Source organism: Phascolarctos cinereus, unplaced genomic scaffold (genome assembly GCF_003287225.1).
Source record: "Phascolarctos cinereus isolate Bilbo 61053 unplaced genomic scaffold, phaCin_HiC Scaffold_9;HRSCAF=440, whole genome shotgun sequence".
NCBI lineage: Eukaryota > Metazoa > Chordata > Mammalia > Diprotodontia > Phascolarctidae > Phascolarctos > Phascolarctos cinereus.
The window spans coordinates 248,836,852-248,852,703 of record NW_027556402.1 but is presented as its reverse complement, the minus strand read 5'-3'; the positions used below and the strand labels follow the sequence as shown (position 1 = coordinate 248,852,703).

The 15,852-nt window shown below is 49.4% G+C and overlaps 1 protein-coding gene across 1 annotated transcript; it reads left to right on the top strand.

Annotated features, from left to right (window-relative positions):
• The first annotated feature begins 791 nt into the window (after positions 1–791).
• Positions 792–14,073, top strand: SSRP1 (structure specific recognition protein 1). Its single transcript, XM_020974574.2, has 17 exons — positions 792–931; positions 1,973–2,137; positions 2,653–2,838; positions 5,607–5,712; positions 5,949–6,139; positions 6,220–6,450; positions 6,614–6,717; positions 6,798–6,926; positions 7,608–7,829; positions 8,417–8,489; positions 8,920–9,058; positions 9,192–9,237; positions 10,000–10,129; positions 10,491–10,658; positions 10,828–10,922; positions 11,833–12,016; positions 13,537–14,073. Exons 2-17 carry the CDS (start codon positions 2,084–2,086, stop codon positions 13,612–13,614), a joined length of 2,136 nt encoding a protein of 711 aa, XP_020830233.1. The 5' UTR covers positions 792–931; positions 1,973–2,083; the 3' UTR covers positions 13,615–14,073.
• The last annotated feature ends 1,779 nt before the right edge of the window (positions 14,074–15,852 follow it).

The window sequence follows — 15,852 nt, the reverse complement described above, 5'->3', positions numbered from 1 at the left end:
TGGAAAGAGAGATTGGCCTGGGTAGATCTGAATCTTGTGGTCCCGGGGTCCAGCATCCAGAGACTCTTACCTACTTAGCAGGCGGGGCGGGGCAGTCGACCGTGGGACAACCTCAGGGCCGATCCCCACCCACACCTGGGGAACACGTTATCCAAGGGGCCACACCCGCTCTTCCTGAGGACCTCTAGCGGGTGGGAGATTTGGGGGAAACGAGGGCTTCGTCAGCCCGGGGCATCATTGTACAGATCCGAGGGCTTACAGCTGGGAGGAACTTCGAACCTGGATCACCCGGCGACCCCCTTTATTCTACAGAGGACGAAGTAGTGTCAGGGACGGGTGAAGGGCCTTGCGCAAAGTCCCACGCCTGGTGGGTACGACAGCCGGGATCTGAACGGAGCGCTTCCACCTCTAGTCTGGGGGTTCCTCCTGCTAGCACCCAGCTGCGCACGCCGGGCCGGGCCCCGTGGGAGGACGAGGGCTTGCACACACCTGCAGGTGTGGAGATGGGCGCACACACTGCACACAAACGCCTACAGCGCCCGCACGCAGCCCGCCCCGACGCAAGGCGCCCACCCACCCCGGACCCGCAGGCCCTCCAGGGCGCTCCCCCGCGGCGGGGGCCGTGACACGCACGTGCAGGTCCAAGGTCACGACAGCGTTCCCCTCGCCCCCAGCCCCGCCTCCCTCCCTCCCGCAGTCCTCCCGCCTCTCTATGGTGTCGCCGCGGGCCAGCAGAGACGCTCCGGGGTCCCTCTAGCCTGCTCGTCCTCTCTATGGCAGCGTCGCTTCCGGTGGCGGGAGCCGGGGCTGCGCACGCGGGAAAAGATCCTGATCCCGGAGCCCCCGCCCCCGAGCCCGACCGAGGACCCCCCCCCCCGAGGCCCCCCCGTGTCCATGTCCGTGCCCCCTGGGGGAACCCGGGATTGAGGAGGTGAGACGCGGGGCGGGGGGACGGGGGGCGAGCGGCAACAATCCTGCGTGGGTGTGGGGGGGGCCCAGAGGTGGGGGGAGGGGAGGGGGGAAGAGAGGAAACACCAGGGAGGAGGGAGAAGGTGGGGGAGCGAAGAAGGGGCCCTTGGTAGATCGGGGAGGGGGCTCGAGGGCCCCGAGGTGGGGAGCCAGGGGCAACGTGGGGGAGGGGCAGGGTTTCGGGCTCCCCACGCTCTCGTTCGTTGCCGTGCCGGGGAGGGGGCGGGGGCCTTGGTCCCGGCCCCGCGGCCGAGCTCGGGCCCGAGGCGCTCAGCCGGCGTTGGCCGGGGTCGCTGCCCCTTTGGCGGTTGGCCTTTGCCCGTCGGTGCCCCTCCTCTGGGGAGCAGTCCCGAGGCCCCAGGGCCGGGGACCCTCGTGTAGGAGGGAGCCCGGTCAGGTCATTGTGCGCAGCTGGGGGCCGGTGGTGGCAGGCGGGGGGACTGGCAATGGGCACCCCATGTGCCTGGTTCTCAGCCGGTCTGTTCTCCCGGGGGGAAGTGGGGTCCCAGGGACCAGGAAAGACTTCCTGGAGGAGGTGGCCCCTCAGCGGAGCCTCCCCAGTTCCGTTCTGCAGAATGGTAGGTAGTCGGGGAGCAGGGCAAGAGCAGGCCTGTTTGGGGCAGCTGGGTGACCCTGGGCAAGTCACTTAACTCCAATCCCCGAGGGACAAAAAAAAGCTTATAGCTAAGAATAGGCCTGTTTGCTCCCTTGGAGCCTCAAGGAGTGCTGCTTTGCCCCGTCTCAGTAGATACCCTTATTTAGGATTCCCCAGCTACAGAGCACCGCCTGCCACCCTCAGTCCTAGGATTCCCACAGCCTGTCTTCCTAGAGGCTCAGTTAAACCCTCCTTCCTTGCACTGCGGCCTTAGGGATCCTGATCTCTGTCTCCCTACTAAGAGATTGAGGTGGAGTATTGGACAAACATTTATTAAGTAACTACTTACCGTTTGCATATCATACTTTCATTTGCCTTATCACTTTCTAGTTTTTTTTTTGTCTCCAGATCCCAGTAGCCTTCTGTTGGCTAGATCACCTCTTTGAAAGCAGCATCTTCCTCGAGCTTTCTATTTAGTTTCCTGTTGTCTGGTGCTGGGGCAGCAGGGGCCGGTTCAGCATGGCAGAGACTTTGGAATTCAATGATATCTACCAGGAGGTGAAAGGTTCTATGGTAAGAAAAGATTGGCTTTTTAGTCAAAGTAGGGGGAGTATTTAAATGGCATGATACCCTAGGAACAAGGAGAGAGGAATAATCTCTTTCCACAGGGAGGCTGGCACTCTTGATAATTTTTTAATCTGTGTTTCTGGGTGTTTTGTTTGTTTGTTTTTTAACTAGCACTGTGATAATATACTTGTGGAGAAGACGTGGAATTATAGGCTCTTAGAGGCAGAAAGAACCCTTACAGCTTACCTAGTTCAACCCCCTCATTTTACAGGTGAAAAAACTGAGGGTCACAAAGTAGAATTGGCTTGTTCTGGGTCATAGTGGGAGAGCCAGGGCTAAAAGCTACTAGGCTTCCTGCTCTCAGTCTGGTGCTTTTCCCATAGTTCCTCAAATTTATCTACTATATACCTTTGTTTTCTGAGCAGCTTGCTGACACCTGGGGGTGAGTGTCAGGGTGACGGGAAGCCAGAGCATGTTTTGTGGATATCTTCTCTGAACGTTTTGGTCTTTTTCTCCCGCAGAATGATGGTCGTCTTCGGTTGAGCCGCCAAGGTATCATCTTCAAAAATAGTAAGACAGGCAAAGTGGACAACATTCAGGCTGGGGAGCTGACTGAGGGCATCTGGCGACGGGTGGCACTGGGCCACGGCCTCAAGCTTCTTACTAAGAACGGCCACTTCTATAAGTATGATGGCTTCCGGGAATCGGTGAGATCTGCTCTTCTTCCTGCCCCCTTCTCCTGTACCGCCACTGAGCCCATTCGAACTGAAACCATCTCATCTGTCTGTGTCGTTCCTGAATTCCTTCCAGAGATAACTAGTCTCTGCTCTTGCTTGTCATCCTGTAACTGTACAATTCCAGGGGCCGTGGGACAGTCCTCTGGGACCTCCTCCCTTGCTTTTAGTTTCAGGGCTGTGTGAATTTGTCAGGTTCGTTTTTTCTCCTGTTTTGTTTTTGCCCAGTAACTCAGTCCCTTTGTTTGTTTTTTTCAAAGTCCATTTTCTATCCCTATCCCCAGAGAGGGTAAAACAGGAAGACAAAACTTTTATACCAAATATGCATAGTCAGACAAAACAAATTCCTCTCTTGGCTGTGTCCAGAATATGTTAAGCTTGTCAGCTCCCTGACAGGAGGTCAGAAACATGCTTGATCATCGGTCCTCTGGAATCATAGTTGGTCGTTGCATGTATAAGAGCTCTTACGGCTTTCAGAGTTGTTTTCTTTTACGGGGGTGTCATTTTTCTGTAAATTGTTCTGATGGTTCTGTCTCCCCGGCATCATAAATCTTCCTAGGCTTCTCTGAAACCATCCTGTTTGTCATTTCTTCTAGCACACTAGTATTCATTATATTCATATGCCTTTATTTGTTCAGTCGATGGGTGTGCACCCTGGTTTCTGGTTCTTTGCTATTACCAAACAAACAAACAAACAAAGGCTGTTATAGATAGGTCCTTTTTCTCTTTCTTGCATCTCTGGAGTATAGGCCTAGTAGTAGTATGACTGGATCAAAGCGGGGTTTAGTCGATTTGGGGGAATGGTTCCAGATTGCGCTGCAGATCAGCTGGTCCAATTCATATGTCCGTCTGCGGTACATTAATGTGCCTTGTTTTCTCAGTCTCTCCCACATCTGTCATTTCTCTCTTTTGTCAACTTTGTTGATTTGATAGGTGTGAAGTGGAACTTAGAGTTACTTTGTCATTTCTCTAATTATTAGTGATTTGGATCAGTTTTTGCCTTCAGCTTTCCTGTAAATAACTTATATTTCTTTCCTTGAAAATTGCCTATTTCTATCCTTTGACCATTTTTCATTTGGAGAATGGCACTTGGGTAACCTGTTCCTCCCCTGCCTCTGCAGCCTTGTTTCCACTTTCCTCCCTGCATGCACTCTTCAGTCCAGTGACATTGGCTTGCTTGCTGTTTGATGACATACGCCCTAACTCTTGGCTCTGGGCATTTTCTCTCACTGTCTGCCACGTTTGAGACGCTTTCCCTTCTCATCTCCATTTACTGGTTCCCCTGACTTCCTTTATGTCCCAACTAAATTCCCCTCTGGTGAACCTTTGAAAACATTTTTTAATTCTAGTGCCTTCCCTCTGTTAATTATTTCCTGTGTTTCCTGTGTAGAGCTTGTTTGTGTGTATTGGTTGGATTGGATGTTGGATTTGTCGTCTCCTTTGTTTGATTGTGAGCTTCCTGAGGGCAGGGACTATCTTTTGCCATTTTTTAAATCTCTAGTTCTTAGCAGTGTGCCTGCTTAATAAATGTTATTGATTGATTATAAATTTGAATCAGTTCCTGTGTTTCTTAGAATTGAGACCCTTAGCAGTGAAGTTTGTTGCAAAGATTTTTCTTTTGGTTACATATTTCCCTTTTAATTATGGCTGCATTGGTTTTGTGCAAAACCCTTTGAATTTTATATGATCAAAAGTGCCCATTTTGTTTATCCCTTATAATAATGTTAGCATTTATATAGTGCTTTAAGGTTTGCAAAGCTCTTTACAAATGCTGTCTCATTTGATGAGATACAAATCTCATCACAACAGTGGGAGACAGGTGCTATTATTGTGTCCAGGTTACAGATGTGGAAACTGAGGCAGTCAGAAATTAAGTAACTTGCCTAGGGTGATAGAGCTAATAAGTGACTGAGGCTGGATTTGAACTCATGTCTTCCTTATTCTACCACTCTGTTCACTGTGCTACCTTGCTTTTTTTATCCCTTGTTTGTTCATGAACTCTTCCCCAATCAATAGATCTGAAAAGTACTTTCTTTCTTTCTTTTTTTTTGAAAGGTAATTTTTTTCTTATTCCTTTAATTTATTTGTGATGTCCTCCTTAATGTCTAAGTTATGGTAGTGTATCATGGTATATGGTGTGACAAGCTGGTCTCTCCTTGTTTCTGCTCCACTGCTTTTCAGTTTTCCTTTTTGGTCACACTGAGTTCTTAGTCCGATGGCTTGGGTCTTTGGGATTATCAAGCAGTGGGCTGATAGATTTGTTTGCTTTGTGGTTGAACCTAATCTGCTCTACTGATTTTACTCTGTGTTTCTTAACCAGCACTAAATTTGTCTTGATGATTACTGCTTTGTAGTATGGTTGGCTATTTGGTGCTGCCAGGCCCTCTTCTTTCCACTTCTTTTTTCTGTTTCCCTTGAGGTCCTTGACCTTTTATTTTTGCAGGTTAATTTCATTTTTTTTCTAGTTCTGTAAAGTAATCCTTTGGTAGTTTGATTGGTATGGCACAGAATAAATTAATTTAGGTAGCAGTCATTTTTATTATATTGGTTCTCCCTACGTGACTCCATCCTGCTGTGCAGTTTTCCAGGGGCAAGTTCTTATTTGGTTTGCAGTGGAGCATAGTTTTTCCACCGTAGGTTGCCTTGGAGGTATGAAAATAAACTAATTTGATTATTTTCTGGGCAGAGCATATCAGGGCTGGACTAAGCTAGGCTCATTGCATCTTTTCTCTCCCCTGCAGGAGTTTGAGAAACTATCAGATTTCTTCAAATCACATTATCGTTTGGAGTTGGTAGAGAAGGACCTGTGTGTGAAAGGCTGGAATTGGGGCACAGTAAAGTTTGGTGGTGAGTCCAGAAGGAGACTTGGAATTGTGGGGGAATATTTAGGAGTTCCTAAAGTTATATGATCTATATCAAAAAGGTTTCAGAGTTTCTGTCTGTGATTGACTTTAACTCCTGACTCTTCTGCCACTTTCAGTCAGTTGGCCAACGAGTGTTGCCCCTGAGGGAACTGAGTGCTTAGGGGAGATGAGAAAATCAGAGATCTTAGCAGAACTTACAATATAGTTGTTCCTCCATAGGGCAGCTCCTGTCTTTTGATATTGGTGAGCAACCGGTCTTTGAGATCCCTCTCAGTAATGTATCCCAGTGCACCACAGGCAAGAATGAGGTGACTCTAGAATTTCACCAGAACGATGATGCAGAGGTCTCCCTGATGGAGGTGCGCTTCTACGTGCCACCCACTCAGGAAGATGGTGTTGACCCTGTTGAGGTGAGAGATGGGGCAGATAGCAGTCTGGGTGGGTACAGGGAAATGGGCTGGCATCTGATTGCAGGTTTGCCCTTTCCCAGGCTTTTGCCCAGAACGTGCTGTCCAAGGCAGATGTGATCCAGGCGACCGGAGATGCCATCTGTATCTTCCGAGAGTTGCAGTGCTTGACACCCCGAGGTCGTTACGACATCCGCATCTACCCCACCTTCCTGCATCTCCATGGCAAGACCTTCGATTACAAAATCCCATATACCACCGTGTTACGACTTTTCCTACTACCTCACAAGGACCAGCGCCAAATGTTCTTTGTGGTGAGTTCCGGGATCTAGAGAAGAGGATTCTTCTGGGTTTGGGGCTGGAGTTGGAGTTGGGTGGGTCTGTGCCCTCCATCAGTACTGGCTTGCTGGGATCAATCAGCCTGTGTTTGTGGAGTCTTTAATTTGGCCTTCTCCCGGTCTCCTTTGTCTCTCTTAGATCAGTCTAGACCCGCCCATCAAGCAGGGCCAGACCCGTTATCACTTCCTGATCCTTCTCTTCTCCAAGGATGAGGATATCTCACTGACCCTCAACATGAATGAGTAAGCTAGGGAGCCATGTCAGGACCCCTTGCCCACTGAAGGTAATGAGATGTCTCATTAGTTGTGTTTTCTGGTTGTAGGGATGAGGTGGAGAAGCGTTTTGAGGGTCGTCTTACCAAGAACATGTCTGGGTCCCTCTACGAGATGGTCAGCCGCGTCATGAAAGCCTTAGTGAACCGCAAGATCACAGTGCCCGGCAACTTCCAGGGGTGAGACGCAGAGATGGCAGGAGGGAGGCAGAACCGCTCTGGCTCCCAGCCCTGGCTAGGCAGGAGGCCGAGGCTTGGGCCTGGCGTTGACACTGTGACCTTGGCCAGAGCACTGCCTTTCCGAGCGTCGATTTTCTTATCTGTGACACGGGAGTCATGAGACTGTGGCCACCTTGTAAGGTGGTTGTAACAGAAAAATATCGTAAACAGATGCTGTAAGATGGGAGGGGCATGGTTGGCGAAACTCATTGCCACCTGTGAGTGTGTGCGGGGTCCCCTTTTCTCTCCGTGGTTCTGTGGTTGGTTCTGTTGAATTATTGTCAGTTACTACATGGTTTGTGCCAGGCACTGTGCATGCATGAGGGATATAAAGAAAGGTGAGAATGATACACATATATATATATATACACACACATACATATATATATATATATGTATGTATGTATGTATGTATGTATGTATGTATGTATGTATGTATGTATGTATCTCCTTGTCCTCAAGGAGCTTACATTCTAATGGAGGAGTAAAATAAGAATAACTGGGGACACAGTTAAATTAACCACAGGTGCCAATGAGTATTATCTCTCCTGGCCAGCAGGGTTGTGCTATTTGTAGGTCTTGCTCTTTCCTGAGTCTGGATAATACCCGTCACTGACTCGGCACCTCTTCCTCCCATGCCAGGCATTCAGGGGCCCAGTGCATCACCTGCTCCTACAAGGCCAGCTCAGGACTGCTGTACCCACTGGAGCGGGGCTTCATCTATGTACATAAGCCACCTGTACATATCCGATTTGATGAGATCTCCTTCGTCAATTTTGCCCGTGGCACTACCACTACTCGCTCCTTTGACTTTGAAATTGAGACAAAGCAGGGTACACAGTATACCTTCAGCAGTATTGAGAGGTGAGCACCCCTTTCACTTCCTGTCCTGTGTGCTCTGATTGATACCCATCCCTTGACCCCATCCTTTTCCTGGCGTTGACAAAATACTTCCCATCCATGTCTTTTCATCCTTAGATTCTTGTCCACTTTTCTTCCATAAACAGCTTGATAGATGTCTTCCTTTTTAAATTTTTTCATGAATACTTAATGCAACACTCAGACTTCCCATCCCTTCTTATTCTCCAAGGGCCCACCTCATTTCTGATTGTACATTGTCTTAATGATGTCACTTAATTTGACTTTCTCTATTTCTGGTTTTATTGTGGCATGTTGCAGCTGCTTATACCCATAGTTTGTCTCTCCTCTACTCTTTGGGTAATACATGGTTTTCATTCTTTTAAGATCTTGGTGTGACCTGACTAGAGTCTAGAGGATATCGGTGATAAGAAGATGGACTTTTGGGGAAGGGAGCAGCTTGGGACTGGCCATGGGGTTACATTAGATGGTCTCTTACAGTCCTTTTGAGTTCATAAGTTTTAGAACCCTGTGGCCTTCTTCCCTTGGCTCTCCAGCCAGCCGTAGTATCATTCTAAGCACTCTCCTTGTAGGGAGGAGTACGGGAAGCTGTTTGATTTTGTGAATGCCAAGAAACTCAACATCAAAAACCGAGGATTGAAAGAGGTACCCATATGACATCTGCTATCCTGACACCTCTTGTGCTGGGGTAGGGGTGATGGTCAGTCTGGCAACTTTTTCACTTTTTCTTCTCTCCTTACCCTTATAGAAAAAAGAGGTGCGTGTGACCCCTCTCCCCCTTCCTCCTGGTGCAGGTTTCCTCAGCATGGCTGTGGTTTAGCCTACTTAACCAAGCATGAGCCCTCCACGGGGCTGGGAGAGGCTTAGTCTACTCTAACTCAGAGGACAGGAAGTGCCTGGGCCCTAGGCCCTGCATGCTAGTTGTGTGTGGAGGTTTTGATACTGGGATTTCCTGGGAGCTGCTCATTTGATGTTACTCACAAGCATGCTGGGAAATCTCTTAAGTGTGCTAGTGAGTGTAGGGGTTTTGGGGAGGTGATGAACTGGTCCTTATTCTTCCCTCTCCTTTTTCCAGGGCATTAATCCGAGCTATGATGAGTATGCTGACTCAGATGAAGATCAGCATGATGCCTACCTTGAGCGGATGAAGGAAGAGGGCAAGATCCGTGAGGAGAATGCCAATGACAGCAGTGACGACTCAGGAGACGAGACTGGTGAGCACCTTGGGTTGAGATAAGGGAGCCTGAGATAGCCAACCCTGCCTGGCTGCACTGGGGACGGGGCTCGGGGTGGTTGGTATCCGCTCCAGGCCAGCACACACTAAGGTGCCCTCTCGCTCTGTTGCAGATGAGTCATTCAACCCTGGGGATGAGGAAGATGACGTTGCAGAGGAGTGAGTTTGGGCACTGCCGGATATGGGATATCTCTGGGCTTGGCAGATGTCTACATATTCTTTGTCCTAGCTTCTAGCAAGTGACCAGTAGTGTGAAAGGACCTCACACGTTTGGGGTTTGGGTCTGAAGTAATCCTCCTGAAAAGAGACCAGTCATAAGGCTGTGTGGAAGTGGAGAGAGAACTGGATTTGGGGGAGCTGAATTCAGATCCAGACTTTTCTGTGTGATGCCCCTATGCATTTGGGAAATCATGACCCCCTGTGGTCCTCAGCTTCTGTATCTTCAAAATGAGGAGGCTGGAGTAGTAACTAGTAGATCTCCAGCCTATGTGTACCGTCAGGCTGAGTGTTGAGGTTGGAGGTTGGGTTAGGACATAATCACAAAGAGAATAGGGTCCCATTACAATTACGTCCCTGTCCCCGTCCCGTCCCTGTCATATCAGTTAATCTGGAAAAGAATCAGAGATTTTAAAGCTAGAAGGGACTTTGTCCAGTCCAGCTTTCTCTTTTCACAGACAGGTAACTGAGGCCTAGGGGATGGGCTAGGTGACTTTCCTTGGGTCACATGAATAGTAAGGAGCACATCCTGTCCACACAGATGGAGAGGTTAAAGGACTGTGAGGAGCTTGAGAATGGAAGGCTTTCCCACTGCTTTTTCTGGCTCCTCAGGTGACCTGGCAGGGTCAGGGCTGGGGAGGTGAGATTCCTCTTGGCCTCCCTCCCTGCTTCTCCTTTCCTTTCTAAGCTTTCTCTTCCCACCAGGTTTGACAGCAATGCCTCTGCCAGCTCCTCCAGTAATGAGGGTGACAGCGACAGGGATGAAAAGAAGAAGAAACTGGCCAAGAAAGCTAAGATCGTCAAGGAACGAAAATCCCGGAAGAAGCCTGTGGAGGTGAGGACTGTCCTCCCCCATCTGATGGTTTCCAGCCAAAGAAGACAGGGAGAGCACTGATGATCCCTTCCGGTTCCCAACAGAAGCTTCTTTCTGTAGTCAAGAATGAAGGCAGGGGGCTGGTTGTCTTCTTGCAGCTTCCCCTCCTCATAGTTAGGATTAGCTTGTGGGAGAATACAATTAGGTCAAGCCCTTTTTGTACCCAGGGGAGCTGAACTTCTGTTGGAAGGAAAGGGACCTCTTATCCACGGGTCTCTTCTTTCAGGAATCTCCCTGTGGGACACCTTGGAGTCCAAGGGAGGTGGTACCACTTGGGGTTTGGGGTAAATGAACACGCTTGGCCTTTCCCCTACTCCACTAGGGTAAGAAGGGCAAAGATCCCAATGCTCCGAAGAGGCCCATGTCTGCCTACATGTTGTGGCTTAATGCTAGTCGGGAAAAGATCAAGTCAGACCACCCAGGCATCAGCATCACTGATCTCTCTAGGAAAGCAGGCGAGATCTGGAAGGGGATGAGCAAAGAGAAGGAGGTAAGGAGCAGCAGCACAGCCGCAGGGCGAGCGTGGCTGGGAACTCGTTTCCTGGGCGGGCTGTGATCAAGTGGTGCTGGGAAGACGCCTCCAGGGAGAGGAAGATTGCGTCTGGTGGATAGGGACCGTCTCTCTGTTGCTTATATGTGTTTTTTGGGTGGCGTGATAGGAATGGGACCGAAAGGCTGAGGAGGCCAAGAGGGAATATGAGAAGGCCATGAAGGAATACAGTGAAGGGGGCCGAGCTGAGTCTTCTTACAGGAAGTAAGTATTGACTCTGGGCACTGGAAGGAGTGTCCCCAGTTGAGGGTGAACACGATAGTGAGACTGCTGTAGCCTGCCAGGAAAAGGGAGGAGGGTAGAAAGGCAGCAATCACTTTATTTAAGTAACGTGGAAGAGAGAAAATTAGGTTTGGCCCTGAGGACAGAACCAGGAGCGATGAGTGGAGGTTTCAGGGAGGCAGTCTGGCTCCAAGAAAGGAGGAACTCCCAAACACTTAGTGGGGGGTGGGGGGACTGCCTTGGGGGGTAGTGGCTTTCCCCCCATTGGAAGATTTCAGAGGTTGGGTGACATTCCTGACATGGCCTTGATGCAGTGGGGATCCCTGTTGAGCTTCGGGCTCCACATTTCAACAAATGCAAATCCAGCACGTACTTCCTAGGTCTCTACTGTGTGTAATGCACCTCAAGGTGTGGGGGGGCACAAAGATTAAACAAATGACATGCCACTTGCTTTCAGGGGACTTAGGTTCTGCTGGGAGAGGGCGGCAGAAAATAGGCCATGGGCTCACATAAGTGTAATAAGAGATAAGGGAGTGTTTGGACAAAGGATGAACCCAGAGCCAGTCCTCAGGGAAAATTGTAGGACTCAGTTGAAGTATAGCCCCTTCTTCCACCTTCATGACACTGAAGAAGTCTGAATGGGAGCTGGGATGGGTTGGAGGGAAAAATCTGCAGGGGAGTGTGGCAGGCAGTGTTGCTGTTTGCTGGAGAGAAACTAGTGTGTAAAACACTTAGGTGTTAGGAATTAGGAGACAGGGATGGGGTTAGGAAAAGGTCTTCTGTGTTCCTGGGTCCTGGCGAACTTTAAAAGGGGTGAGGAAATGCCGAGGACTTGACTTCGGGGATGATAGGGGTGGTAGGAGCTTCCAGTCTTAAGCCATATTGTCTACAGGGATAAGTCAAAGAAGAAGAAGAAAGGAAAGGTGAAGGTGGAGAAAAAATCCACCCCTTCCAAAGGCTCGTCCAAGTCTTCATCCAAACAGCTGAGTGAGAGCTTCAAGAGCAGAGAATTTGTGTCAAGTGATGAGAGTTCTTCAGGCGAGAACAAGAGCAAAAAGAAGAGGAGGAGGAGTGAGGTAGGACAGACAAGGGGCTTGTGGGGTCTGGGTGGATGGTGGAGGCCTAGCGTGGAGCTTTCCCCATCGATGAAGTCTTCGGTCAGCCTTGATCTAAGTGGTAGGTTGTGAAAAGAGGCAAAAACCCACCCCTCTCCTGAAAGCTGACGTTGAGTGGGGAGAGCCAGCAGAGAAATAAGTAACTAGATGTACGAGGTATCTACAGAGCAGATGGAAGGTGATCTGAGGAGGGAAGGCAGGAGGAGCTTTGGAAAGGAGAGGTTTCCCTGCAGAGGGTGGGGTTTGAGCTAAAGAAAGGGAGGGGAATGAAGAGGTGCAGGGATCAGAATTCTAGGCCTGGGTGCCAGCCTGGGCCCAGAGGCAGCCAGGGCAGTGTCCTGTTTGTGGAGCTGATGGTAGGCCAACTTTGCTGGAGCGTAGACTACGTGGAGGGGAGAAAAGTCAGAAGATTGGAAATGTATGAAAGGGCCAGGTTATGAAGGACTTTAATTGCAAAACAGAAGAATTTTTATGTGGAGCTCACTGAGCTGGGAACACAGTCAGAAAAGTCACTTTGGCAGCTGTGTGAGGATGGACTGGAGTGGGGAGAGGCTTGAGGCAGGAAGTGTTGATATGAGGCTAGGGCTTTGAGCCTCAGTGACGGAGGATGGTCGTGCCCTTGACTGTAGCAGGGAAGTTCAGAAGCTTTGGATAAGAGGATAGTTTCATGGGGGTGGGGGTGGGGGGTGGGAAATGGAGCATCTTCCAACCTGTTTGAGATATCCAGCAGGCCCTTGGTGATGGGATTAACTCAGGAAAGAGATGAGTGTTGGATATATAGAGATTTGAGAATCTTCTGCCTAGAGCAGCAATCAGTCAGTCATTAAATATTTATTATGTGCTTACTACTATGTGCCAGGCAGTGTGCTAAGAATAAAAATATGGAAAGGAAAAAAAAGGCATTTCCCAGCTTCAAGGAGCTTATTATTTAATGGGGAAAGACAGCATGTTAAAGGTTGAAATGTGTGTGGGGCAGCAGCATGATGGGAAAGTCTGAGAAACCCTAGGGTAGTGCAGCCAGGTTGAGAAATGTCGTATTCTGAACTGAACTCTCTCCTTAAGTGGAAATTTTGGAGTTGATGGCCCCACCCTCCAGTCAGTGGGGCAGAGGGTAATTGAGGAGCGAAGCATGCCAACTGATGGGATCTTGCAGGATGAGGAAGTGCACGATGAAGTGGAATACTTCTGGGTTCCAGGATTTGACCTCCATGTGAGGCTAAGGTGGAGTAGAGGAAGTCTTGGGAATGAGAGGATTGAGGACTACAGTATTTGACGGAACATCAGTATGTCTGTTCAAGTCCCCTCGTGTGAGGGCAAGAGATGGAGGAGAGAGAAAGATTGAGGCAGTGGGATTGGGAAGGGGAGCTGTAAGAGTTCTCCATCGGGAGGGCTGACTTTGTGTGTGGCATTTTGAAGAAGTGGTGCTTTGGGCGACTGAGTTTGTAAACCTTGCCTCCATGGTCCCCTCTGTGTCCCTCCAGGATTCTGAAGAAGAGGAGGAACTGGCCAGCACACCTCCCAGCTCGGAAGAATCAGGATCCGGCTCAGATGAGGAGTAGAGAAAGCAGCACTTTCTTCTCTGCTGTCACTCTCCAACCCCCCCCCCCCAGTCTACAGTTTCCATCCATACCCTGCTACCAGCAGCCCCCAAACTGAGAAATAATCCCTGGACTCAGTTTAAAGTGCAGCCCTCCTTGATCTGTGGACTTGAGTGACTGGGCAGGGAGGGTTTATTTTCTGTGCTGCTTGACAGGGATGACACAGTTGAATTTGGGAAGAAAGTGAAGGTTGGAGCACAGGTTATGTGGGACCTAAAAGCTTCACCCCGGCTCTCCTCTCCACGGTACTGCCAGCTGATCCCTTCTCCGTCCCTTGGCAATTCTTGGGATGCTGCAGCAGGGGCCACACACAGGGTCAGCCTTGTAGCCCCTTGCTGGGGCCTATTTCTATTTTTATTTTGTATTTCTGGTCAGTGGAAGTCACAAAAAAAAAGATTTAATAAAGCAAAGTGACTTTAACAGCCGTGTTCAAATGGACCTCCTCAACCCTGTTGGTTCCTTTGCCTAGGATACTGCTATTTTCAGCTTAAGCAGCAAGCTCACTCCCTTCATCCCTGTTGGTTGGATGGGTATGCCATGGCCGGGAATCCAGTCTTGGGTACATTCCCTTTCATTCCCGTCTGAGTGATTGTTTTCATCCCTTGCTCCCAGGATGAACCACCTGAGATTGGGGGAAGTGGCCACTGATTTGATTAGGAAAGATTCCCCAGCCATCCTGCTCCATTATCTAGGCTGTATTTGAGCTCTTGGCTCCATACATAATCACCTGTGAGCCGCAGTGGTCTCTAGGCGTGAGATAATTAAATCAGGATTGAGTGGCCTCCTGTAACGTGGGCTGAGGAAACCTGAGCTTGAAGAGGTAGGTGCACCAAGTGGTACAGAACCATTATCAGGCAAGGAGTGTGTAGCATCTGATATGCAGGAGGGTTCGTGGGTCTGCATATCATGCCCTCGTGTATCGAATCGGCAACACCGCATAGTTAAGAGATTGGAGCCAGCAACACCTGCCTCTAGCACATACTGGTTGTGTGACCCTGGGTAAGTCATAAAACTACAGTGGTGACTGCTGTTGGTAGAGTTTTCTCATTGAGAGTGCCCTTTACCAGTGAAATCTGAACCGGCCCTATGTTGAACCTGGTCATGGAACTTTTCATTGAGTGTAACCACAAGATTTATGTACAGATACTTAAAGATAAATCTGTCATCTAGTTCAAAAACCTTTGTTTCACAAACCCCTTGGGCAGTGTGGTGAATCCGTGGATGGACTTCTTGGAGTAATGTGTTCACATGCCAGGAATTACAAAGGAAATAATGTTTTTTAAAGTTTTATGTATATATATATATACACATATGTATATATATATAATGTACTGTTATGTATTCGTATGTAATACACATACAAGTATATATATGTACTGTTCTATATTCATATGTAATACACATTCAAGCTCATAGAAGCCAGGTTGAGAATCACTGATGTGTCCAAATCCTTTCTTAGAGGGCAAGTCACTTGGGAACATGTGGGATACAGCACGAGGACCGACCTGGTTTGGAGTCAGAGCCCCATCTGAGGCTTGGCCCTTTCCCACTTAACCCTCCAGATCACGCAGCAGATCTGGGTCCTGCTTCCCCATCTGTAAAATGAGGGGGCTTAGGCTAAAGGCAGTGGCTTCCAGGGGCCATCACAACTTTATCCTCTTGGGATTTAGGGAAGGTCTACAGATCGGATGTGGCAGGGCCAGAATGCAGCCCCTGGGCTTCCGATTCCAAATGCTTTTCCCATTCTGTCAACGGTAAGAATGGCTGCTGTTCATAATGGGCCTTAGGGTTTGCAGACGCTTTTCAAACATCCCCCTGGGAGATGGGTGCTAGGATCCTCGTTGGGCTGATGGGACTTGCCCAGGGTCACCGTGTCTGAGGCACATTTGAACTCGGGCCTTCCAGATCCGTTCGTCTGCACTGGACCTCCAGGATCAGCTGCCCAGGAGAACTCCGTTACGGTCCCAAGAGAGTTGAGTGAACTTGCTTGACGGCGTTACTCTCCAGGGTTTGCTTAAAGGGCCTACTGTGTGCCAGGCAAGATGAAACAGGGGGAGCCTGCAGCCCAGAGGGAAGAGGCAGCTTTGGGGTCCTGCCCCTCGGGAATCACGGCACTTGCACTGCCCAAATTACAGGCTTGTGTCTGTTTATTGTCTCCGTGACCCTGGCCGGGGTGGCGGGGGGCCGGGGACTCAGTTT